Source organism: Protopterus annectens, chromosome 4.part1 (genome assembly GCF_019279795.1).
Source record: "Protopterus annectens isolate FY-2018-M chromosome 4.part1, PAN1.0, whole genome shotgun sequence".
NCBI classification, from domain to species: Eukaryota; Metazoa; Chordata; order Ceratodontiformes; family Protopteridae; genus Protopterus; species Protopterus annectens.
The window spans coordinates 992,558,977-992,585,182 of record NC_056734.1 but is presented as its reverse complement, the minus strand read 5'-3'; the positions used below and the strand labels follow the sequence as shown (position 1 = coordinate 992,585,182).

The 26,206-nt window shown below is 44.6% G+C and overlaps 1 protein-coding gene across 1 annotated transcript in view; it reads right to left on the bottom strand.

Moving 5' to 3' along the window:
* Window positions 1–529: 529 nt before the first annotated feature.
* Window positions 530–26,206, bottom strand: part of FYTTD1 (forty-two-three domain containing 1) — a gene marked incomplete in the record, with an annotated part of 977,528 nt that continues 951,851 nt past the window's right edge. Inside the window, 1 exon segment of the mRNA XM_044070693.1 lies at window positions 530–1,440. Within this exon segment, the coding sequence (XP_043926628.1) occupies window positions 1,336–1,440 (105 nt within the window).

The following is a 26,206-nucleotide window of genomic DNA, read 5'->3' as shown; positions in this document are numbered from 1 at the left end:
AATGTTTCAGCCCTAAATGTCAGACATAACTGCTGGAAAACTCAAAATATTCAAATAGGAACTACCATAAAGAAATACAAGACAGTTAAGGGTTTATGGAAAGATGCATAGTACAAAATGCTACCACCTTATGTTGCCATGCATGGCACCTGCCTAAAACAGAGACAAAGGCAACTACATTATGTCCAACCCAACTACTGTAGAGAAAGATGAAGGAAAAGGATTCCATAGCTCATCTTGCATGCACACTTCCCTAGCTACAATCTACTGTAGTCCCTGCTTAACCAATAAATTGTTGTGCTAGCTTACACAAACACTTCAGGACAAATGAGCTAGTGGAACCCTCAACAGGAACTATTCAGCAACTCAAAACATATTAATAAAATGGGGGTAACTCAAGGCAGAACAAGAAAAATAATAGAATACATCAATTCATACTTGTTAAGACATGCAAATCTGTGGGAGAGAGATGACTTAAAAAACAGTAATGAGTCATTAAACAAAACAGAGAAGCCTTGCAACACCAAAATAAATTTTCCATTCAATATTTTTCAAAAACAATGTTTAAAAACTGTAATGTACACATGTCTATAAACATCTGATACAATAATGTACCTGACTTGTGCATAATGAACCCAGTGTTTGTGGGCACTGACCTCTGCAAAAATGAGCTTGCATATGCATGAAACCTTATTTTCACATTCATGAAATGTTCTTTCCAGACAAAACAATACTTCCATCAGAATGGTGGCATTTTTAAATGGCTGGCAGATGTGCTTGAGTTAATCTTTCTTTACAATAATACTGAAAGCAGTGTCCCATTCAAACAGCATAACATTATGCTAAAATTTGGGGCTATCACAACTTGCCTTTTTCCACGCGCTGCTATAAAAATTCATTGCATTTTCACTGGTTACATCTGGACCAAACTACTATGCAATGAAGATTCTACCAGAAAAGTCATCTATTTTGTTTCATGGCTTGAAAATGTCCTCCTCAAACTGTGGAGCCATCTTTACGTTCTTTAACAACTTTTCTTATAGAAAATGGATCTGTACAAGCAACACATTTCCACTTCTTGTCAGCTGCATACAGAAATGTGTATAATATGAAAGTTACCTGCTCAGACAAGAAAAGGCATACAAGCCTAAAATCCAGGACATTTACTTAAAAGAAGAATTTAACTTGCTGTTAGCAGCACAAAAACCTTGTAAAAAGTGAAAAATAATTCATTTCAGTTCTGTGTCCCAAAGTTCAAAATAAACGAGCAGTGAACTTCTACCATATCCTGTAAAACACCTTCAGTGCAGAATGGAAGAGAAATTAAAGTTGCTTCTAGAAATTTTGCCCAACTGTTACAAGACGTATTCCCCTGCTCTGGGTAGTTGCTGTTCTCTGCTCTTTAAGAATCTTAAAACGCTCATTTAGTGTCATTCCTGTCTGAAAAAAGGAAAAAAAATTAAATGCCATTTTTCTTTCTACTGACAGAAAATAATCATTGCTTTCAGGAGAGAACACTTGCTTATCATAAATATCACATCATGGATTAACATTTCTATAATTTATGACTGTTTACATAAAACAGAGTTCAAAAATCAATGCAAAACTAGCCAAAACCACATCACTTCAACAAAATAACCACATACTGGCGCACTGTGTGGAAGAGAAGATAGGACTGGCAGGCATTACAGCTCTTTTTTCATGAAAGACTGGCCTTGAGCCATTCAAATTAAAAGTTGCCAGTGACAAAGTGACTGGATCATCAGGCATACCTCAAGGGTCAAATGTCTAATGCAAGCCCTAATCTTTCTCAAGATCATAAAAACAAGTTTTCTAAGATGGTGCAACCAGCTTGCTAAAACACAACAGCCTTTGACTAGCTTGTCAAGTCTCATTAGTTGATTTACCTGGAAATGGACCAAGAGTAGCCTCCACTACAGACTCCACACAAAGAGGAAGACAACCTCAAAGGGAAAGACATCCTGCCTCTCACTGCTTAATCCCCTCTTCTCCTAGATAGTACATCGGACACTAAACCTCCACCATAACCCAGGTAACAGAATGTGAAGGTGATCATCAAAGCCCTATTCACCAGTGGGCTGGTTGGGCTGATGAAAGTAATACAGCTGTTATCAGCTTTCCAAAGTATAGACTTAGGAGTACATTAATTACTGCAGTACTTATATGTGGAATCCTGCCTGCAGTAATCAAACAGCCTTTTCAACTTTCACAGCTCTTTGCCCTTCCCCTCCAGGCCCAGTGGGCTCCCTCCCATTTGGGCACCAGGTTGCTGGTGACACAAAGTAATATTCTGTTGCCAGGTACAGATTTCCCCCACAGGAAGTACAGTTGTGTACACTTACCATAAATGTAGATGTTAGAGTGTATTAACTGTTGCAGTCATTACATTTGAGTTATCTGCTTGCAGTAGCCCTCAGTCGGCCTGATTAAAGTCTGGGGTCCTACGTCGGTTGCTGTCTCTTCTTCCGTAACGTCAGGTCATCAGGGGTATAAAACATGCAGCAGATGTCATTACATCAGTTTTTCTTGCCCCAGATGTCAGGTGCCCCCCTAATGGGAAGCAATTAATTCTACAAATATACAAGGTTATACCGCAAACAAAAAAGCAAATACACCAAAAAGCTTTTAAGCATTGAAAAGGAAAGAAGAGGTGTAGCCAAACGAAGTCAGGGGGCTGGAGGGAGGGTAAACAGGCCTGCAACAGTGAATACACTCGAGCATCTACATTTATGGCAAGTGTACACAACTGTACTATGTTCTTCCCGTTTCACTGTTGCAGTCATTACATTTGGGTAGATTTCCAAAGCTAAGGATGGGAGGAGGAATTTAGATAGCATTAGGACCAGCTATAAGGCCCTGCAAAACTGCAGTGGCAAAGCCAGCTTTGGATTTAGAGAAAATTGGCAAATGGTAATGATTGGTGAAATTATGTATAGAACTCCAGGTAGCAGCTTCTAGGATGTCCCTGAGAAAGGCTGTAGAGGTAGATGCAGCCCTGGGTGAGTGGGATCTGATCTCCTGTGGGATAGGTTTTTCATGGTGCTTATAACAGAAATGAATGCAATGGCCTATCCATTTGGAGATTGTTCACTTTGAAATAGCCTTCCCCTCTGTCCCTGCAGCAAATGCCACCAGCAGTTGTTCAGACTTCCTTTGAGGTTTAGATCTGTCCAAGTAGAATTTAAGTTGTCTGTGCAGATCTAAGGAGTGCAGTATCTGCTCCCCTTTGTTCTGTGGATTAGGAAAGAAGGTAGGCAAATGAATGGACTGATTAAAAGGCCACACAGGATACCACCTTCGGCATGAAAGAGGGATTGGTCCCGAGGGACACCCTGTCCGCATGAAAGATGATGAAAGGGTCCACTGCCACAAGGGCCTGTAATTCAGATACCCTTCTTGCTGAAGTGATGGCTAAAAGGGAAGCTGTTTTCTAAGAAAGGCATTTTAAGTCTGCAGTAGCAGTTGGCTCGAAAGGCGGAAGGGCGAGTTTCTCCAATACAAAGTTAAGGTCCCAGGCTGGAGTTGGAGCTCTCCTGGGTGGTCTTAAATTTTTGGCCCTTCTGAGGAACTGCTTGAGCAGTGGAAGAAAGAAGAGGGGAGGTTCTGCGTTATAATGAGCTGAAATGGCTGAGGCGTGAATTTTTATTGAGGAAAACGGCCCTTGTGAAGCATCTCAATTAAGTATTGTAAAATCTGAGGTAAATTGGGCACTGCTGTGCACATCCCTTGAGACTGGTTCCAGGCACAGAATCTTTTCCATTTTTCTGCATAAGATTTTCTAGTACTAGGCCTCCTTGCCTCTAAAATGACATCCATCACTGGTTTACTGAGGGATGGTAAAGGAGAGCTTAAGTAATTAGCCAGGCTACTACGTTCAGTGTTTGAAGCTGAGGTTGCAGAATCTGGTTCTCCTGTTGAGACAGCAGGGTAGGAAGTCTGAGGCAGGTGCCATGGGGCCAACAGTGACACTACGCAGAAGGGGGTACCAGTGTTGCCGTGGCCAGGCTGGTGCAATCAAAATCATCCTTGGTTTGGCTTGTTTGATCTTTAGTAGCACTTTGGAGAGCAGAGGCAGAGGAGGAAAGGCATAAACTGATAGGTTTTTCCAGCTGAAGGATGGGGCATCCACTTTCCAAGCATGTCTGTGGGGAGTCCTTGCACAAAATGTTTCCAATTGATAGTTCTGGGGGGAGGCAAACAGGTCTATATCTGGGCTCCCCCATTTGCTTGTCAACATGTTGAAAATCCTTGGTTTCAGTTTCTACTCATGTGGGTCCATGAGGGTTCTGCTTATTCCACCTGCCAGTGTATTTAGTTTTCCCGGCAGGAATTGAGCTTGTAGCTGTACTTGGTAGCTCAAGGCTGTGTTCCACAATGCCATGGGTAAGAATGTGTACCCCTCCCCCGCTGGTTTATGTACCACATAACAGTGGTGTTGTCCGTTTTTACCATTAATTGTCCTGGATGAATGTGGTCCTTGAAGGCTGTCAGAGCATTCTGTACAGCTAACATTTCCTTATGATTGATGTGAAGGTGTATTTGAATTGGGTTCCATTTGCCCTGAATCCACTTCCCCGCCAGGTGTGCACCCCCCCCCCCATGCATAGTCTGATGCGTCTTGTTAGGGTTTGGGCGGCAGGGAGTAGTGTAAATGGTAGTCCCTTGTTTTGGTGGCAGGCCTCTGCCCACCAAAGGAACTCTAGGTGTAGACAAGGAATGATAGGAATCATTGCTTCTAGATCCTGAGAATGTTGACACCATAGGCTTTTTAGATACCACTGTAGTTTCCTCATATGCAGTCTTGCATATGGAATTAGAAGAATGCAGGAGGCCATGAACCCCCCAAGGCTTGTAGTATTTGCCTTGCAGATTGCAGAGTTTTTGTGGCCACTTGTTTGAAGTAGGTTGTCAAGTGAATTTGTTTCTCTAGTGTGAAGAAAGCCATCTGGGAAGTTGTATTCAAGCTTGCTCCCAGGAATATAATTTGTTGACAGGGTACCAGGTGTGATTTCTTTTCGTTTATGGTGTACCCCAGACAAGTTAGCACCCTCTGTACAAAAGCCAGATGATTCAAAAGTACGTCCTGGTTTTCTACCCGAATTAGACAATCGTCCAGGTATTGGTATATTTGAATATTTCTTTGCCTGCAAAATACAATGACTGGGCGCAGTAGATAAGCCAAAGGGCAGTGCAGAGAACTGATAGTGTGTGTAGCCTGCTTGAAGCGTAGGTATCTTCTCCAAGATTCCCTGATTGGGATGTGCAGGCATGCTTCCTTTAAATTTAGTGTTGCCAACCAGGCATCTTTGCTTAGCATAGGAAGCAACAGGTGAAGAGTCAGCATCTTGAATTTTGGAATCACCAAAAAGGTGTTTAAAGTAGGCAGGTCAGAGATAGGATGCCATGAATGGTCTTTTCTGGGTACCAGAAAAAATCTCTAGTAGAAACCTTGTCCCTTTTTCTCTTCTAGTACCAAATGAATAGCCCCTATGCTTGAGAGAGAGTACTTGCTTTTGGGCCTCTGCCCACTGCTTTGGAGGTAGATCCGGCCAACCACTTGGAGTTGGTGACGTGTGGAAGTGAAATCTGTATCCTTAGGACACTATTTAAAACCCATTTGTCCGGGGTAATGAGTCCCCAGTTCTTTGCATGAAGTACAATCTTCCCCCCCCCAAAGGGGCAGTCAGTTGAGAAGGGCTTGGAAGTTTTAAAAAGAAGTAATTGAGACAATTTACCATAGGGGGGAGTTTTATTACTTCCAAATTTGGAAGTGGAGGCGCCCCACTGTTTAGTCTAGTGCATCCCCTGGGACTGAAGCCTGGGTGTTCTGCTGGATCTGGGTTTAGACTGAAGGTCTGGAAGAGGCAGGAAAGGACCAATTCTTACAAAGCCAATGCCTACTAAATCTTGGAGGTTATACTTGTAAAAAGTCTAACAGTTTGCATAGATTTAGCTTTTTCCTCCATCTTTTTAAGAACTTCTGCCTTGTTGCCAAACAGGTGGCCCTGATTTAAGGAAGCATCCAGTAATTTTGCTTTAACATGATCTAGCAAGGATTGCTCCTTAAGCCAAGCATGCCTTCTAAGTACAGACCCAGTTACCGGAGCCCTGCAAGATGCCTCTAGTGAATCAAAACCACACTGCAATGTATGTTTACCAACTTGCTCAGCAGAATGCATAAAATCCTGAAAATCCTTATTTTCAGCACAATCAGGAATCAACATAATTTTCTGCTTAAGCAATCCAATAATATGCAGCTGACAGTAGTGCAGCGGTAGCGTTGTTGCCTCACAGCAAGGAGGTTCTCCCGCTCGATTCTCAGCTGGAGTGCTTTCTGTGTGGAGTGTGCATGTCCTCCCCACGGTTGGGTGGGAGTTCGAAAGACATGCGTAAATGGGCATGCCTTCGCTGAAGGTTGAACGTCGAGCTGGCACCTCAGCGTTCATGAAAATCTGCCAATCATTAGCGGAGTTCTGCTGTGGCGACCCCTAACCGGGAAAAGCCGAAAGACAACTTTAACATATGAAACTGGCAATTCAAGGCCCTAATGGCCAAAGTTGCAAAAGTGTACACCTTCTTACCCCAACTATCCAGCACCCTGGAGTCTCTATCAGAGGGGGTAGGACTTTCTGGCAGTAGTAGCTTTAATGCCCTTTGAAATCTTTTCAGGATCCACAGTAGGATTTTTGAAAAGGAACTTGTGAGAGTCAGGAACCCAGTAATATCTATCAGGTTTTCTGGAAGCAGAAGGTAGAGAGTCAGGAGCCATGCTAGATTCCAAAAAGGCATCATCAACAATGTCCAGTACAGGGGGTATAGCTAAAGGCCTGTGTTGGGGCAGGAGTAAGAAATCCCTAAGCCTCTTTTTAGAATCAAAGAAATTCTGACTTTCCCAACAAAAAAGCTCCCATGCAAGGATTCACCAAAAGAGAAATCCTCTGGGGGGGGGGGGGAGACAGAGGGAATAGAGTCCTCCGCATCAGAATCCTCATAGGTAGATAAGGGTAAATCCTGGTCATCAGGGGAAACAGAAATTTCAGAATCCTGGTCAGAAGTACCATAAGCAAACTCAGTCCTAGTTCTCTTACAGGGGGAAGGTTGGCTTCCCCTGATTAAAGTAATAAGGTCTTCAGTCATTATCATTTGTTCTTTAGGCGTAGAGGCCTAACCATGCGGTCTGGGCGTCAGTTTTCTAGGCATGGTTCAAGTTTTAGGCCTTGAAGAAGAAGATGGCGCTGGTTTAATATGCAAGTCAGTAGGCCTGAATACACCCTCAGAAGCAGGTGCCTACACAGCGGCTCCGGACCATTCCAAGGTAGAGACAATCTGCAGGTTCCACAGTTGAAGCATCTCGCGGCATACCAGACTCCGAATGGGTCTCAGTAGAGGCCTGCGAATCTGAAGTAGCGGGTATCAGGGGCTGTGAAAGCGCCTCATTGAGTACCGGTGAATGGGGCCGGCCTGTCTCTGTCTATCTTTGCATTTTTTCAGAATATCAGTAGTTGGATGGCTTACAGAAGACATATCAGGATAATTGAACCGAGCACCAAAAAATTTAGAAGCACAAATAAACAGACGATGGATAGTTCATGGTTTAAATAAGGCACAAAACCGACAGCGAGGTACGTCGTGGTCAGGGCCTAGGCAAGGAATACAGCTTGAATGAAAATCTTTGAGGTATTTGCTTTCCACAAGAAATGCAATTACTTACTTTTACTGACATCGGTTTAGAGCAAGAAAAAGTTTCCCCAACGGGATACTTAGCTTTTAGTTGAAGACTTCGGTTCTGAAACTTGAAAACGAAAATTTCAGGAGTCGGCTGACCGGCACTTGTGAACTGCTTCTGCTTCAGGCACCGCACGGCAAGAAAGCCTGATGTAATGACGTCGGCTGCATGTTTTATACCCCTGACGACCTGACGTCATGGAAGAGGAGACAGCAACCGATGTAGGACCCAATACTTTGTTAATCAGGCCGATTGAGGGCTACTGCAAGCAGATAACCCAAATGTAATGACTGCAACAGTGAAACATGAAAAACATCCAGTGCATAACCCCCACTCATGGATAACCAATCGCAGGGGAGAGCGAGCCCAACCATAAGAAACCTAAAACTGCTTGTCTGGGACGCTCTTGAACACAGAGTAGAAAGGTGCCTGTAAGGCAGAACAGAAAGAAGGTGAGAAAGTTATGGTCTAGGCACCCACTCCCAAAGCTGTCCCATTAATCTATGGGAAAGAAGGGCACTGGTACAGCAAGTGTGAATATATTTGCGCTAAATTCCCATCACACATGTACCATAATCTCTAATTTAATGTTGCAAAACTAACTCATGGGATGACTCTTGCAGCTTACTGACCAGAGGGCTGCTAGCTTGTTGGCAAAGCAGGTGGCACAAATCCCTGCAACATAGCTGTGGCAAAATCTGTCCTGACAACACTAGTAAGCTGTAATGCTTGGCCAAGATGTACAATTAAGACCAGGTAGCTACTTCAACTGCCCGAAAAACAACCACCTCTTAGAAATGCTATAGTAGGAGCAGGGGCCCTACCAGAATGAACACTCCCCACCTAGGCTAAGTTTCCATAATGTGAGTAGCAAAAAGTAATACAACGAAATAAAACTTATGTGCTTAAACAAATTTGGTTTAGCCTTGGACGAACACTAATACCTGGACCGGTTGTCACTTCTCAATTGATTCTCAAATCGTTTGGAATCTCAGGCAAGTTTGCACTCCTTTCCTTATTCCTATAATGCACTGGTGTTCTAACTCTCCCGATTAAGTCTGGCTGCTTGAAACAGCTGACGCATGGACCTAAGAGTACTATGGTTTAGATCCTGCATCACTAACAAGTTAAAAAAAAGCTTCCATTTGTTTAAATATACAACAGCTTCCAATTGACAAACTATATATCATCAGAAAGTGATAGTACCTTCTCTGCACAGTCTAGCTCTAGATGCTCCTCCAGGTCAGTATGAAGGTGAATTCAGTAAGGTGAAGGAAGGTAAGTATATTACAGTGCAAGCACAAGGATCAGATTACAAAATATCATGCAAAACGGCAGCCCCAAATGATAACCTTAATAGTACATCCAATGTATAATAGTAGTTTGCGAACATATGCAGTGAGGTCCACCAAACGTCTGTGCTAATGCCATCCACAGAAAGATTCCAGAGAAAGCCAAAGATGCAGCTATTGCTCTTGCGAAATAGGCTGTAGGTTTAAAAAGTAAAGATTTCTGGCCAGAAGTGTAGCAGTACAGGATACAAGGAGATAATCATCTAGATAATGAGATCTTTGTAACCTTTCCCAATTTGTTTGATGTGAAAGACAAAACTATTGATCTAGTCTTGAATTGTTTTTTATAACTTAAGTAAAAATGGAGATCACTGTACACATCTAAGCAATGCAATATCTATTTCCCCTTGTTTCATTAATGAGGAAAGAACGCAGGGAGCTTTATCATTTTAAGTTAAATTCTAAAGCTACTTTAGACAGAAAGGCTCGGCAAGTTTTAAGAACCACTCTGTTTTTGTAGAAGAAAAGATGGGGAAGGCTTATAAAACAATGCACTTAAAGGAAAACTCCGCCTTAGAACTAAAAAATGTATTTTTTCACACACTGTTTTCCAAGTTACTTTAACATCTCAAAATCACTCTGACTGCTTCTTAAAGAATTTTAATGTTTTCTGCAAAATGGCTGTCAATGGGGCTTGACATATCAATGTAATCTTATTTTTCTTCAAGCCTCTCTTCCCATAATCCATTTCAAGATGGTTTTATATGAGTCTTGCTAGACATAAGTAGTGGTGTATTCCCATTCCACTGGCATATAATAGGATTAGTGTCAGTCACTGTCATCTTGTATACTGTCTGTAATAGGACTGCTTCTTTTATTTCTTGAGTGGCCCTTATTTGCGTGTCTCAGGGCTTGTTTTATAGTACACTAAGGAATTATACAGCTGCAACCAAGACAGTTGCTAAATTGTAGGCCATTGTTCAAAGGATCATTTTGTAGTCCAAGATGAACAGCCCCCCTACACTTTGGTAAATGTGCTGATACTTTACAAGAATTACTAGAAAATATTTTCTGACTTTTCTCTAAATGTCACACACATCTTTGATAATACATTAAAGTCATCTTAAAAACAAAGTAAAGAGGAGACAACTGCCATTGAATTGGCTTGAATTGCCATTTGAACTGCAATTGACTGATCTAATTGCTCTCTCTTGCTATGAAAGGCATGGCTACATTAGAAGTAGCTGTTAATTGGTGCAAGCTGTCTTTCTCTCTCTGCAGTAAAGACAACGCAAAACAGTTTCACACCTGTGTCTTGCTTACAGCAGCCTGAGCTCCTGACTACAAATTTCCCTGTCTCCGTGTGTAAGCTAAGCTACAAAAAAAAAAAAAATGTGGTCTTTCTCCTCCTCAAAGTGATATCAAAATGGGAAATGTTTTTATTTATAAAGCAGGTTCAGGGTACTACACAGCACGCACTTAGATGCAACACTCAGCATAATGCCCCTGCATGTACTTACTTCTGAGATATGCAACAGTTGGAGCACACACAAAGGTTACCCCTTACCACAAGAATACACAGTAAGATTTACAAATAAACAACCTCTATACTCAGTCTACTACATGAGAGAGAGAGAGACGACGACCGCATAAATTAAGACATCATCAGAAACCACTAACACATTTCTATGAAAAGAATAGCTCCTCATCACGATCCAGCCGCCCATCCCTAATACTTTTTGCATAACCTGCAGGTTAGCAGGTTAGGCATGTCAGCCTCACACCACAGGATCCCTCTGGAGAATAGGCTCCCTCATCCACGAAGCAGCATCCCTATAACCCTTTTATGCGCAACTTGCAAAAACAAAATTCAACAGGAGGACCGAGAAATGAGCCCTGGTACAATTAGTGAGTGACAAAGTCCTGGGGTGAGGTCTTGCCTACCCTACCCTAATGGTCTGGGAGAGAGCTAAGGTAATTTCCAAATATACACAGGATTTATAAGGGGATAGCAAAGGAAAACAACACACATTTATACAGGATGATGCCATGGTGCTTGCAACGCCTAGCGTCTAGATAGTGTGGTGCTTCCTCAGCTCCGACCCGTGAGAAAAAACACTGGCTTGGGCCAAGTTTTTTTGGGTTTACCTATGAACCTATTTATCAATCAAGTAATGATCCTCCATAGCTTTACATAATGATATGGTCAGACTTATGGTTATACAATTACAATTACCAGATCTGTGGTCTGTGGTGGGGGGTGATATTGATGATGTTGTTTGTTGGCACAAAGCCTGTCTGGTCTGGAGATTAGCATTATTTCCAATTTCAAGACTGGTTTGCTCTCTAATAATTACAGGGGAATCCACCCATTTCAAGTCAATATGTGTAAAGGAAATTGTCTTATTTGTTTCAATTTTTAATGTTAGCCAGAAGTGCTCTTGGCAGTATGTGCAATGTGCCCAGTAATGACTTCTGCATTTTGTACAGATTTACATGCATCGGAAAGATATCCAAGTAAGACTATTCTTTTTTAAGCTCACAGCTGCCCATACCAAGGCAGTCTCACTAATATCTACAATAATAAGTTATGTACCTACCATAACGTTCCATGTTAGTTGCCTTCTTCTCACCTTCTTTCTTGCTGGATGGGTTCGGAGCCGATCCTCTGCTCCTACTCGGCCTATACTATAGCTCGAGAGCTATTTTTTTACCGGCTCGAGGCAGCCCTATATCCCACAATACCATGCGCTAACTCCCCAGATCTCGTTTGGCAGCTAACACATAGCATAGAATTTTTTGTTACCAACAAAACAATATATATATATATATATATATATATATATATATATATATATATATATATATATATATATATATATATATATATATATATATATATATATATATATATATATAAACAGTCTCCCTGGCAATAGTAGTCATGATATGGGAACCTTGGAAAAAGGGGCAACATCATGAAATAGAAGGATCTCAGAACCTTCAAGTCTGTCTAGGCTAGGGGGCAGGAGGGAGGGACGCAAGAAAGAAGGCGAGAAGACGACAACTAACATGGAACGTTATTGGTAGGTACATAACTTCTTAATGTTAAGTTGTCATTCTTGCCTTCATTCTTGCTGGATGGGACAGCATCCCTAGCACCTTGGTCCTGGGTGGCTCAACGGAACAGACTCCTGAGTACAGTGGAACCAAAGTCAGCTCTATTTCTGGAGGCAATATCCAGTTTGTAATGGGTAATAAAGGTATGTTGAGAAGCCCAAGTAGCTGCTGCACAAATGGCATCTAAAGGTAACCTTGCTTGTAAGGCTGTTGAAGTCGATAGCGCCCTGGTTGAATGAGCCTTAGGTTTTGAAGGAAGTTGTTTATGTTTCAACTCGTAGACAAAGGTAATGATGGAAGTTAACCATCTGGAAAGGGTTACCTTTGAAACTGGAAGTCCTTTCCTCCTGTCAGCATAAGAAAGGAAGAGTTGTTCTGACTTCCTGAATTGTTTTGTTCTGTCTAGATAATACCGCAATTGGCGATGAACATCCAAGGAATGTAGTTTCTGTTCAGCCCGGTTTGAATAATTTGGGAAGAAAACCGGCAAGTGAATAGTGTGATTCAGATTTGATTCAGAAGAAAGTTTAGGTAGAAAGGAAGGGTTTGTTCTGAGAGCTACTCTGTCTTTATGAAAGACCAAATAAGGGGAACGGGTAGACATGGCTTGAAGCTCCGACACTCTGCCGGCAGAAGTTATAGCCACTAGAAACAGAGTCTTCCAAGAGAGGAGCTTGAGAGAACAAGAAGCTGCAGGCTCAAAGGGAGGAAGAATTAGTGAAGATAACACTAAATTCAGGTCCCATTGTGGAGGAGGATCCTTAATGGGAGGTCCGAGTAAGAAAATGCCCTTGAGGAAAGCTTTACAGAGTTTATGGGACATAATACTGGTTTCCGAAAGTCCTACATGGAAATTGGCAATGGCTGCTAGTTGAACTCTGATAGTGGCTGCCGATGAACCTGCATGAAAAAGCTCTGCCAGAAAATCAAGAACTTTGTGAATTGGAGCATTAAAAGGGTCTAAGGACCTAGCTTGTGCCCAAAAGGAAAAACGCTTCCATTTGCTCGCATAAGTCTTCCTGGTATTAGACTTATGGGAGGCAAGAATAATGTCACGGACAGGAAGAGAAATGAGGGGAAGCCTGGCTATGGTTGGAAGTGGAGCAACCAAGCTGTGAGGTTGAGGGACTGAAGAGACTGGTGCAGCTTGCCAGTCAGATGGGTCAAAAGATCTGGAAATGGTTCCAGATGCCAGGGCTGTTCCAGAAGGTATCGGTGCAGGAACGGAAAAGTACAGTTTTGTACCTACCATAAATGTAGATGTCCGATAGGAATGCATCTGCAGTCCTTACAAATGGGTTGTCCTGTCGTCAGGCAGCCCTTCGGTCGGCCGGATTCCAAAGTCTGGGTCTGGCTTCGGCTGGTGTCGCACTTCACCCAACGTCATAGCTGCAGTTTTTCGGGTATAAAGGCATCAACCGATGCCATTTTCCTCAGTGTTTCTTGCCCCAGATGTCAGGTGCCCTCTTGGATGGCTAAATTTGGATAAATGCCAAAGTTTCCAAATAGTAGAGAGCAAACACATAAAATAAGCATGTATGTACATATATACAAACAAATACACCATAATAGATCCCCCCCCAAGCTAGCTGAAGGATGGCAAATACCCTAGGAGTACCTCAGAGGGGAAGGTGGGTGGGTAATCCTGACTGCAGATGCATCCCTATCGGACATCTACATTTATGGTAGGTACAAAACTGTACTATGTCCTTCAAGGATGCATCTGCAGTCCTTACAAGAATACCATAGCTAAACTAGGGGAGGAGGAAAAGAGTAGAGATTATGGTGTAGTTAGGATCCCTTGCAAAACAGCAGTGGCAAAACCTGCTCGGGATCTAGAGTATAAAGGTAAATTGTAATGCTTGGCAAATGTATGCACGGAGGTCCAAGTAGCAGCCTCTATAATGTCCTTGGTAGCCACTCCTCGTAAGAAAGCTGTGGTAGTGGCTGTAGCCCTTGTGGAGTGAGGCCTGATGTTCTCTGGAGTTTTCTTTCCATGGTAGGAGTAACAAAATCTAATACAATTTCCTATCCATTTGGATATTGTCTGTTTTGAAATTGGTTTTCCTTCCTTTCCTGTTGCATATGCTACCAGAAGCTGGTCAGTTTTTCTATTGGATTTGGTCCTGTCCAGGTAGTAGCGTAACTGTCTATGTACGTCCAAGGTATGCAAGAGTCTTTCTCCCCTGTTCTGTGGGTTGGGGAAGAATGTAGGAAGGTGGATAGCCTGATTTAAAGAGACTCTGGATACCACCTTAGGCATAAATGTAGGATTTGTTCTCATGGACACTATCTTGATAGAAGATCAGGAAGGGTTGCACTGCCATTAATGCCTGTAGTTCAGAGACCCTTCTTGCTGAAGTTATTGCCAGCAGGAAAGCAGTCTTCCAGGATAAGTATTGTAATTCTGCTGTTGCTGCTGATTCGAAAGGGGGAAGTGTCAATTTTTCTAACACAAAGTTAAAGTCCCATGCTGGCAATGGAGGTTTCCTGGGAGGTTTTACATTTTTAATTCCTCTCAGAAACTGTCTGAGCAGAGGATGAGAGAAGACAGGAGGATCCAAGCTGTATTCTGCTGAAATAGCTGATGCATGTATCTTGATGGAAGAATAGGACAGGCCTGTATGGAAGAGCTCTGCCAAGTACTCCAGGATGTTGGCTATGTTCACCAGTGTCACAACTTTCCCCTTTGCATTACTCCAAATGAGATATCTTTTCCATTTTGCTGCATAATTCTTTCGTGTTGAAGGTCTACGAGCCTCCAGGATTATGTCTTTAACCCTTTGGGATAAATTAGGGTTAATTGCTGTTATGTAATGTTCCAGGCAGTTAGCTGCAGAGTTTTTAGGTTTGGATGCAGGATGTTGGAGTTGTTCTGTGTTGACAGTAATGGGATCAGGGGTAGTGCCCATATTTATTCCAGAGACATGCTCCTCAGCAATGGGTACCAATGTTGTCTTGGCCAGTCTGGAGCTATCAGAATGATCCTCGGACGTTCCTCTTTGATCTTCAGAAGTACCTTGTGCATCAAAGGAAGTGGTGGGAATGCGTATGCTGTCAGGTTTTTCCAACTGAAAGATAGGGAGTCCACCTTCCAAGCAAGTGCGTGGTACGTCCTTGTGCAGAATTTCTTCAGCTGGTGATTGAGTGGGGATGCAAACAAGTCTATTTGTGGTAATCCCCATTGTCTTGTGATGGCTTTGAAGATGTCCGGATGCAGCATCCATTCGTGGGCATCTGTGGTAGTTCTGCTTAATATGTCTGCTAGAATGTTTTCCTTGCCTGGTACAAAAATTGCTTGTAACTGAATGTTGTAGCTCAGAGCCACATGCCATAGGTCCAGTGCCAGCCGGCATAGAGGATATGAATGTGTGCCTCCCTGTTTGTTGATGTACCACATAACTGTGGTGTTGTCTGTCCTTATCATCAACTGTCCTTCTTGGAGAAAAGGTCTGAATGACTGGATTGCCAATTTTACTGCCAGCATTTCCTTTAGATTTATGTGCAGGTGCAGCTGGTCTTGAGTCCATAGGCCTTGTATGCACTTGCCCAGCATGTGTGCCCCCCAACCGAGGTCTGAGGCATCTGTCGTGATGGTTTGGCTTGGTTGACTGTTGCAGAAGGGCAATCCTGTGTTTGATTGACAGGCCTGAGCCCACCATAGGAACTCTTGCTTCAGGCATGGGATTATTGGAATTTTGGTTTCTAGGCTGTGCTTGTGTTGGAACCACAAATTCTTTAGGTACCACTGTAGCTTTCTCATATGCAGTCTGGCATGAGGGACCAGAATTATGCAGGATGCCATGAAGCCTAGGGCTTGTAGTACTTTTCTTGCAGTTAGATGGTTCTGCTTTGTTAATGCCAAGAAGTAGAGAGGTAGTTGCTCTTTCTTTTCTGCAGTTAGGAATGCCATTTGTTTTGATGCGTCCAGGTCTGCACCCAGAAAGGTTATTCTTTGGGATGGAATCAGCCTTGACTTTTTTATTGACTGTATATCCCAGGGCTTGCAGCAGGTAAATGACTTTTTGTAAGTCTTCTGTTAGCTTGCTTTTGTTGTCCGCTTGTATCAGGCAGTCGTCCAGGTAGGGATAAATTTGGATCCCCTGAAGTCTGCAATGAGCAATTACTGATGCCAGGCATTTCGTGAACACTCTGGGCAGTAGATAAGCCAAAGGGCAATGCTGAGAATTGATAATGCTCTGATCCTGCAAGAAATCTGAGGTATCTTCTGCAAATTGGTCTTATGGGGACGTGCAGGTATGCCTCCTTGAGATCTAGAGTTACCAGCCAAGACTCCTTGCCCAGCATGGGAAGAAGCTGCTGTAGGGTCAGCATTTTGAATTTTGGAACAATGAGGAATGTGTTTAAAGCGGACAGGTCTAGAATAGGCCTCCATTTGTTTTCTTTTCTTGGTACCAGGAAGAGTCTGGAGTAAAATCCTTTTCCTTGCTCCATAGATGGTACCTTTTCCACAGCTCCCATTCTTAATAGTTGAGATATTTGCTTTAGAGCTTCTGCCCTTTGAGTAGGTGGTAGGTTTGGCATTCCTCTCTTTCCTGGTAGAGTATGGAAATGGAACCTGTAACCTTGGTTTATAGTTTGCAAAATCCATTTTTCCCTTGTGATGCAATGCCAGTTCTTTGAAAATAAGGTTAGCTTTCCGCCTAAGGGTGCTTCTAGTTGTTCCCTGGTAGGCGGTGCCACCGCCAAGCCACTGTGATTGAGTTGTTGTAGTGGTGGTGGCTGCATCCGTGCCTCGCTGGTTGTTACCTTGCCACTGGCATCCCCTGTAGGCACCCCTGGATTGGTTTCTGCCTCTAGAACGCCTATTCCTGCCTCTTTGCGTCTTAGAGGAGTCCGGAAAGGACCAATTCTTGGAGGGCCAGTTCCTGCTAAACCTTGGAGGTTGAACCTGTAAGAAATCTTTCACTGTTTGTACAGATTTTGCCTTCTCTTCCATCTTTTTTAGTACCTGCTGGGCAGGAGAACCAAATAAATTGACCTTGTCCATGGGTGCATCCAAAAGCTTTGATTTGACATGGTCTGGTAATGCCTGTTCTTTCAACCATGCATGTCTCCTGATAACTGTGCCAGTCATGGCTGATCTAAAGGAAGCCTCCAGTGCATCATAGCCACATTTTAAAGAATGGTTACTAACCTGCTGTATGTTATGTACCATTTCTTGAACATACTTTTTATCTAAAGATTCTTCAGAGGACAGCTTTTTAGTTAACTGGTCAAGCATAAACTCTTGATATTGAATCATATGAAATTGGCAGTTCAAAGCCCTAGCTGACAAAATAGCAGAGGTGTAAACTTTTTTACCCCATCTCTCTAAGGACCTGGATTCCCTTTCAGAGGGGAGGGGGTTTTTAGTAGAAGTAGCTGCTACAGCTTTAGGGCCCTGGGAGATAGTTTCTGGATCTGCAAAAGGAGCCTTGTATAAATGGTGATGTGTGTCCGGGACCCTGTAGAACCTATCGGGCTTAGTAGGAGCCGGAGGTAATGAATCAGGAGCAGTGCAGGCATCATTAAATGCATCATCCACAACAGAAAGAACTGGAGGTATAGCTAAAGGCCTATGTTGTGGCAAATGTAGAAAGGTTCTAAGCCTTTTTCTGGAGTCTGAAAAATCTTGGCCCTGCCACTGAAATTGTTCCCTCATAGCATGCAAGGTTTCCCCAAAGGAAAATTCCTCAGGTGGAGAGGCTGACGGGATGGACTCTTCAGCATCAGAGTCTTCGTAAGGAGAATAAGGAGCCTCAGGAGGGTCTGTATGTTCTGAGTCATCAGAGGAATCATCTGTGGATACTGGCTCAGGGGGCTCTGCTCTAGGCCTCTTTTCTGGAGGAGGGAGAGAGGTCCTATCTGCATGAGGCTGGGATCCACGAATTAAAGAAATGAGATCCTCAGCCAAGGAAAGCATATGGGAGCTGGTGCTGGGCCTGTGAGAGGGGGGTTTGGCAGGCATCGTTTTTGAAGCTTTGGCTGCTTTAGCCCTGGCAAAGGCCTTAATAGACATGGCTGCAGGAGGCCTAGCAGCTCCACGTGCAGGGGTTGAAATATCCAGGGGAATAGTGTCAGATAATTCCTGAGAAACCGCAACAGAAGGTTGGATTTCAGAAGACGATTCTACCAGGTTAGAGGAGGCCTCGGTAGAAGGCATGGTTTCGGCTGAAGAAAGAACCGCTTGCTCGGTTTCGGCCGAAACCGAGACACTCGCGGTTTGCTTAATCGCAGTTTCGGCCGAAACCGCGGACCGCGAGTGTCGGTCCTTTCCTTTGCACTTTTTGGTAATTTGCATAGTCGGAGGATCCGATGGCATAATATAGGCAAAATCAGAGCCGAAAATCTGTTCAGCAAACTCCGACCGACGTCTAAGCGTCCGTCGGTTAAAAGAAGCACAGGCTAGACAAGCTGCTACGTCGTGGTCTGGGCCTAAACAATGTATGCAGTAGTAGTGGAAATCTTTATGAGGTATTTGTTTCCCACAAGATAAACAGTTATTCACTTTCTCTGACATCGGCTGAGGCAAGAAAGAGTCCCCAACGGGGTACTTAGCTTTTAGAAGTCTTGAGTAATATTCGGTAGTAGTAATCTCTGGATCTGACCGAACGGCACTGCGAACAGCTTCTGCTTGGCGCCACGGCAAGAAAGACTGAGGAAAATGGCGTCGGTTGATGCCTTTATACCCGAAAAACTGCAGCTATGACGTCGGGTGAAGTGCGACACCAGCCGAAGCCAGACCCAGACTTTGGAATCCGGCCGACCGAAGGGCTGCCTGACGACAGGACAACCCATTTGTAAGGACTGCAGATGCATCCTTGAAGGACATCCATACTCGTCTAGGCCAGTAAGAAGCAATGAGGATCATTTTGGATCTCAATGCGGTTGCTTTCTGAATTAACTTTGGGATCAACGGAAAAGGGGGAAAAGCGTATAGAAGACCCCGAGGCCAATCGTGGACTAGAACATCTCTGGGGGGGGTGGCCTGGTAGGGGGAAGAGAGTGAAGAAGTCGAGGCACTTGCTGTTTTGAGGTGTTGCAAAAAGGTCGTAGCAAGGCTGGCCCCACTTCTGGAAAATTCTCTATACTACCGCTTGATTTAGAGAACACTCGTGAGGCATGAGAATTGTTCTGCTCAATCTGTCTGCTATGACGTTGGATCTCCCGGGGATGTGCGTTGCTATCAGAAACCGTTGAGAGGAGATCGCCCACTGCCAAAGTCTGAGTGCTTCTCGACATAGGGGGTAGGACTTTGTTCCACCCTGCTTGTTTATGTACCACACTACGGACATATTGTCCGTTTGAACTGCTATAGTGCCCGTGGGAAGACAGCCCTGAAGGGCTCGCAAGGATAAAAGCACTGCTCTCATCTCTAGGACATTTATGTGCAGGTGGCATTCTAATTGTTGCCACGTGCCCTGGCCAGTCCTGCCCTGATAATGCCCCCCCCCACCAGATCAGGGAGGCATCCGTTGTCACCATGGCAACTGGAGGGGGAATAACAAAGGGTCTGCCCTGAAGAAGTTGAGGGGAGACTATCCACCAGGCGAGGTGTTTCTTGCAAGTCGGGGTTATCAATATGTTGCGAGTCACAGGAAGTTGTTGGTAGGACCACTGAGAGAAAAGCATCCACTGAAGAATTCTTATATGGAAGCGGGCTAAGGGAAGAAGGGGAATCGCCGCTGCCATGAGGCCCAATGTTTTCAGTACTAACTTGACTTGAACTTTGTTGGACTGAATCAGAAGGTGGACATTCTGCCGTATATCTATCACTCTCTGAGGTGTTAAAATTACAGACATTTCTGTGGTGTTTAACATGGCTCCTATGAAGTTTATACATTGACAAGGTGACAAGAAAGATTTTGCAAAATTTATGGAAATACCTAACCTGTTGCAAATGTGAATGGTGTAATCCCTGGTTATGATAAGATGCTGCTTGGTGGTAGCGGTAATGAGCCAGTCGTCTAAATATGGAAACACCTGGAATCCTTTTTGTCTCAGGTGAGCCGTGACCACTGCCAAACATTTAGTGAACACCCGGGGGGCTGTGGTGAGACCAAAGGGCAGGGCTCTGAATTGGTAATGACTGGCTCCCAGCCGAAAGCGGAGAAACCTCCTGGAGCGCCTGTGTATCTTTATGTGATAGTACGCGTCCTGTAGGTCCAACGAGCACATCCAGTTGTCTCTGCCCAAGAAGGGCAGAATGGACTGCAGCGTTATCATCCGAAATTTTGTCTTCTGCACAGATTTGTTCAATCTGCTGAGATCCAAAATGGTTCTCCAGTCTCCTGTCTTTTTTGGCACCAAAAAGAACCTGGAGTAGATTCCGGATCCCAGCTGGTCTGCTGGGACTGCCTGGATTACTCTTTTTTTTTTTTTTTTTTAACAGCTTTTCTATTTCCAGCTGTGCCTGACCCCTTTGTCCGGGTGGTATGTCTGGGAGGGGTCTTGGCAATTGGTTTGGAGGGGAAATGAAGGGGATTTTGTAACCCTCGGATATAATCAACTGTACCAATTTGTCTTGAGAGAGGGATTGCCAGGCTTCCGGGTACAGAGATAATCTTCCCCCGACTGCCTCCGAAGGTGGACAGTCGGGCAGCTTCTCAGGGATGCTGAAAGAGTTGGTCAGGGAAGGACTCCCTGAAACCCTGGTTCTGTGGACCCCCTCTGCCCCTGGGGCGGCATCTATTGTTGTCCCCCCCCCTGCCTCTTAGGGGGAATTTCACCACGTGCAGCGGGCGCAACTCCCTGTGGTTTATGGAACCACATCTTTCCACCCTTCTGACCTTTGGGGTATGGTCTAGATGGTGTGGAAAAGTGGACTCCCACAGCAGAGAGAGTCTTACCGTCTTGCTCGCACCTGGTGAGGGTATTCTTCACCTGAGGTCCAAACAATTCCGAACCATCAAAGGGGGTGTTGGTGAAGGACGCCTTGAAGGGATCAGCAAAATTACAGTCTCGCATCCAGGCATGACGTCTCAACGCAACACCTGTGCCTGCGGCCCTACTCGCTCCATCGGCTGCATAAGAGATAAGCCGCATGGAGGAATTGGCAATGGAATTCAGGGTAGCCAGCTGGGAGTTGATCTTGTCCTGATACCCCGCAGCAGAAGGATCCTGTACAGTTTCACCCAGCGATCGCATAGCAAAGGTCGCTGAAGCAAATGTCCGCTTACCGTACCTGTCCATGGTCCTGGACTCTTTGTTAGGAGGATGAACAGGTACAGAAGGATCAGCTAATTCCTTCTTAGTGGCAGCTGCTACCACCATAGCATCTACCTAGACCTTTGGCGAGAAATGTCTTGTCCACCGGAGCAGAAATAAATTTTGAAGGCCTCCTAGGGGTAGGTTCCATGGAGTCAGGAGCTGCCCACGCCTTTCTGGCCACCACTTCCATCAGTGGATCGAAAGGGGGGACACCCAGGAGGTGGAAGGGCGAGATCCAATGGCATCAAGGTAAACCGACTCGTCCTCGGAGGGTCTGAGTGTGGACCAATTCCCCCTCTGTTTCAGGATCTCTAGTATGTCTGAAAAGGAGACATCTTCAGAGGGGGATCTGGGGGAGCCCTCCAACTCATCCAAGTCGGTGTCCGAGGTTACAGACTCAGGGGAGTCTACATGCTTCCTCTTGCACTTTCTTTTCCTAGGTGGCTCTCCTGAAGCTTCAGGAGAGGCCTTGGAGGAAGATGAGACACCCAAAGTGGGTACCCTATGCGTTGGATCTCTGCTATCAGTTGCAAGAGGATGGCCAGAGACCATAACAGGCACTGTGAAGGGAGGAGCTGAAGAACCCAACCTTGGAGCAGACACTGGATCCAGCATGCTCCTCATCACCTCGAAAGCCCCCCTATCAGGCACTGAAGACTGTCCCGGCTCCGAAGACACCAGAACTGCCCCCGGCACCGACAGAGAAGGCTCCAAGAATGATGTCGGGGCCGAACTAACCAGAGCCAATGCTCCGAGAGGGAGAGCGGGGTCGGACAAGGGTCCGATGCCACTCGCCCCCTCGGAGCCGACAATGGAGTCTCGGCGCCCGGACTTCTCCACAGACGGTACCAATGAAGAAGTCGGAGCCAACGACGCCGGAGCCGAAGGTGGAAGTATCGGCTCCGACGTAGGCAAGGTTACGGTTCCGACACACTCCGGATCCGAACTCGACTGGAGAGTCGGAGGAGGAATTGAAGGCGGCATCGAGGGAGCCACAGTCTGGTGAGATGGGCTTTGGAGTATTTGGGCCAGTGCCTGAGAATTTATGAGTCTACTGACCACCCTCTCAATGTCGTGGTCGGAAAGCCTAGACGGCCTGGAGGAATGAGTCCTATGACTCCGCTCCGATAGAAGGGGTGATCTTGGAGCCGATCGGACAGACTCTAATGAAGGGGATCTAGAACGCTTGCGTGCTGATGTCGGCTCCGATACAGGTTTCGGAGCGGGTATGATCTTGCTCACATCGGCTCCGACTGGAGGCGATGTAGGAGCAATCTCAGTTTCGCCAGCCCTCGACTCAGAAGCTGGAGCCGAGGGCTTGGCGGGCTTAGACGACTTCCCCGAGCCAGACTTGGACGGGGAGTCATTGGGCTTCAATAAGTCCCTCAAAATAAGTTTATTACGACTCTCCTGCAGGACTCAAACTAAATCCGTGGCAGACGGAACAAGAGTCCTGCAGGTGCAAAGGTCCCAAGCAGTAGACGCAAGAAGTGTGACAGTCTGTCAGAGACATTTTCTGACAGTACGAGTCACACTTCTTGAATCCAGAGACCTTAGCTTCTTTAGACAGTTACCATAAAGACAGTAACACAGTCAGCACACCCACTCACTCGACTTCCACACCAAGGGGGAGTTAAGGGGGTGACTAAAACAACAACTCACACACACAATAATGGGGGAGAGTAAACAAAAAACTAAAGCCTGTAGGCCCGATTAGAAAATTTAACTAAAGGGGTGGGTAGGACTTAACGAAAAAATTACTAATAGGTAATTTAGGTAAAACTATATCAATGGGAACTAATCTGACAAAAACTAACCTCAAGTTTAGAAGAATTTGCTAAAATTTCTTTTACTGACCCGAGCCGGCAAAAAAAAGGCAACCTCGCAGCGAAGCGGCAAACGAGATCTGGGGAGTTAGCGCATGGTATTGTGGGATATAGGGCTGCCTCAAGCCGGTAAAAAAATAGCTCTCGAGCTATAGTATAGGCAGAGTCGGAGCAGAGGATCGGCTCCGAACCCATCCAGCACGAATGAAGGCGAGAATGACAACTTAACATCAAGTGTTATAGCTTAAATGACAAAGGAATTTGCTACCAAGAAGCTAATAGCTCATAGCAATTGATTGTTTTTACTTGCACATACCAGGAATTTGGCTCTTTCCATTATGCTTGGGCTCACTCTGCTCCCCTACCACCATTCCCACCCACCCTCAGGCCCCTGACCTTTATACACAACTAGCCACTCCCTTAAGCCTCTCTCTCTTACACCAACCTCATTTCTATATAGCCACTCCTCTTCTGACTGTCATCAATCTACATCCCCATCTAACTTCACTCCACATCACCTCACTCACACAATACCCAAATTGTACAATCTCTTCAGAATACCCCTACCTAATCCCCCCACTCTAACCACAACCTAAAGTATAACCACACCTAAATCCCTACTCACTCCTGTAAAGACACCTACTAAAACTTAATACAGCAACACTATGCGGTAGTGGTGCTGCGGTAGCGTTGTCACCTCACAGCAAGACGTTGTCGCGTTCGATTCTCAGCTAGAGCGTCTTCTGTGTGGAGGCATGCGTGAATGGGCGTGCCTTCGTTAAAGGTTGTGCGTCAGGGCTGGTAACTCAGCACGCAAAAATCCACTACCAAACATTAGCGGACCGGAGTTCCGCTGTGGCAACCCCTAACCGGGAAAAGCCAAAAGACACAACATGTCAGAGTAAAATGTGGCCCTAACCTTTACATTAATGAGCCTCGCTATCATCTCAGATTTAACCTCCTACCACTACACTAGCAACTCGGTTTCAGACTAAATCCCCTACCTACCAATTTACAAGACTAACCAGCCTTTTCAGTAATATCTCCTATCTACATCTCAAATCTTGACCTTGCCACATTCAAAGTAACCCCACAGCAGCTAAACAACCACATTTCTTCAAAACAGAACACGTCTATAATCAAATGCCTAAAAACTATAATCCGAGCATCCCGTATCATACTTAGTAGACACGTGCACCCAAACCCTGGGCCTACAAACAATAACAGCCCCCCCCCCCGCTACCCAACATTCTAACCTCCCCAGGAAAACAAGAGATCTCCTTATACTCAACAAACATGAGAATACTCAAACTCCCAGAGCTACCCTGGCCCTCTACTCCCCCGACATAGCCCTCACAGACATCTGGCTAAAACCACTAAATGACTTTGTTCCACATGGATGCAATATTCTTAGACAAGACAGTATATCCAAAAAGAGGCAGAGGCAATTCTCTCCTCTTCAAAAACAACCTGAATTGCTAGCCAACGAACAACCAAAGTTCAATAATGCAGAAACTACGTTCATTCAGCTGAAAATCAACTAAAAAAAACCCAAAAACTTGCATACAACTGGTACCTATATACCCCCCCTGGCAATAACTAACACAGTAGAATCCATTCTAGACTGGACATCCCAAAAATGTCCCCAGGAAACAAACATACTAGGCAATTGTTAACATTGACTGGTCCTCCTGTAACACGCTCCACCACACTAACCACATCAACCTACACGGTTTTACTCAACTAATCAAAACCACAACACAGGTGGACAAAGCATCAAAAGGAGTCCATCCTAGACTGGATCCTTACTAACAAACCATCTCAATCCTACCTCAGGATCCCTTCCCAGACCCCCTCAGTGACCACCTTTTCACCTTTATAAAGACACCAAGTGAATCCATTAAAATCCTCCACGCTCCAACAAATCCAGTACACAAAGAATTTCAAAACCCATGCTTTCTTAAACATTCTAAATCATCTTGCCCCTATCTGAACTAAATCCAACTATGCCCCCTGGAACCCAAGAGATACCCATCTACTACTAAAACAGAGATAAAGCATGGCACTCATGGCATCAAAACAAACTGACATACCAGGAACTAAGGAACAAAGCCAAAAAACAAATTAGGACAGACGGAAGGAACCACTATATAGGCATTCAAACCAAACACAAAAATAACCCACAAATTCTGGGCTGCCAATAAAATCCTACAACCAGGAAAAAACAGTACTCCACCCCTAACATTGACACCACCACCAATAATATTGCCATCTAATTCAACGAACACTTCACCAAATCCAACCTAGCCGTCATCAATAACAGTTCCCAAATTCACATCCAAACCTATCCTCCCTACCAACAGACCAAAACCTCTTCAACTTGCAGCCTGTCCCTACTAGCACAATATATAAATACCTAAATAGGCTTAAACCCGCAAGCCTGGCCACCGACAAATTACATGCTTAAACTTGTACTTAAAGATCGCAGCCAAAGCCATCTCTTACCCAGTCTCCATGCTCATTAACCACTCTATCATAACACGTTCCTTTCTCTGTGGAAAATTTTACATATACCATCACTCCACAAACGAGTTAACTCTGTGGAACCATCTAATTACTGTCCAATTGCCATTCTATCCCCTTACCTAAAATCCTCAAAAAATGTATACAGTCCCAAATAATGCACTATATCCTCACTAAAACTGCTAACCAACATCCAGCACTGATTCTGTCCCAATCACAGTACTACCACAGCCCTTATTAGCTTTACCAACACAGTAAACCATCATCAAAACAATGGTAACCTAGTATCCACTGTATTCCTAGATCTCTCCAAGGCCTTCGATACAGTCTCGCATTCCAAACTCCTTTCTGCTCTCTCCGATCTTAATCTCAGCCACTCCACATAGCATGGTTTCAAGACAGACTCCCAACAAGCAGTAAAATGGCAAAACTCCATCTCCCCTCCTACCTGTCCCCCTAGGGGGTCCCCCCCAAGGATCCATTCT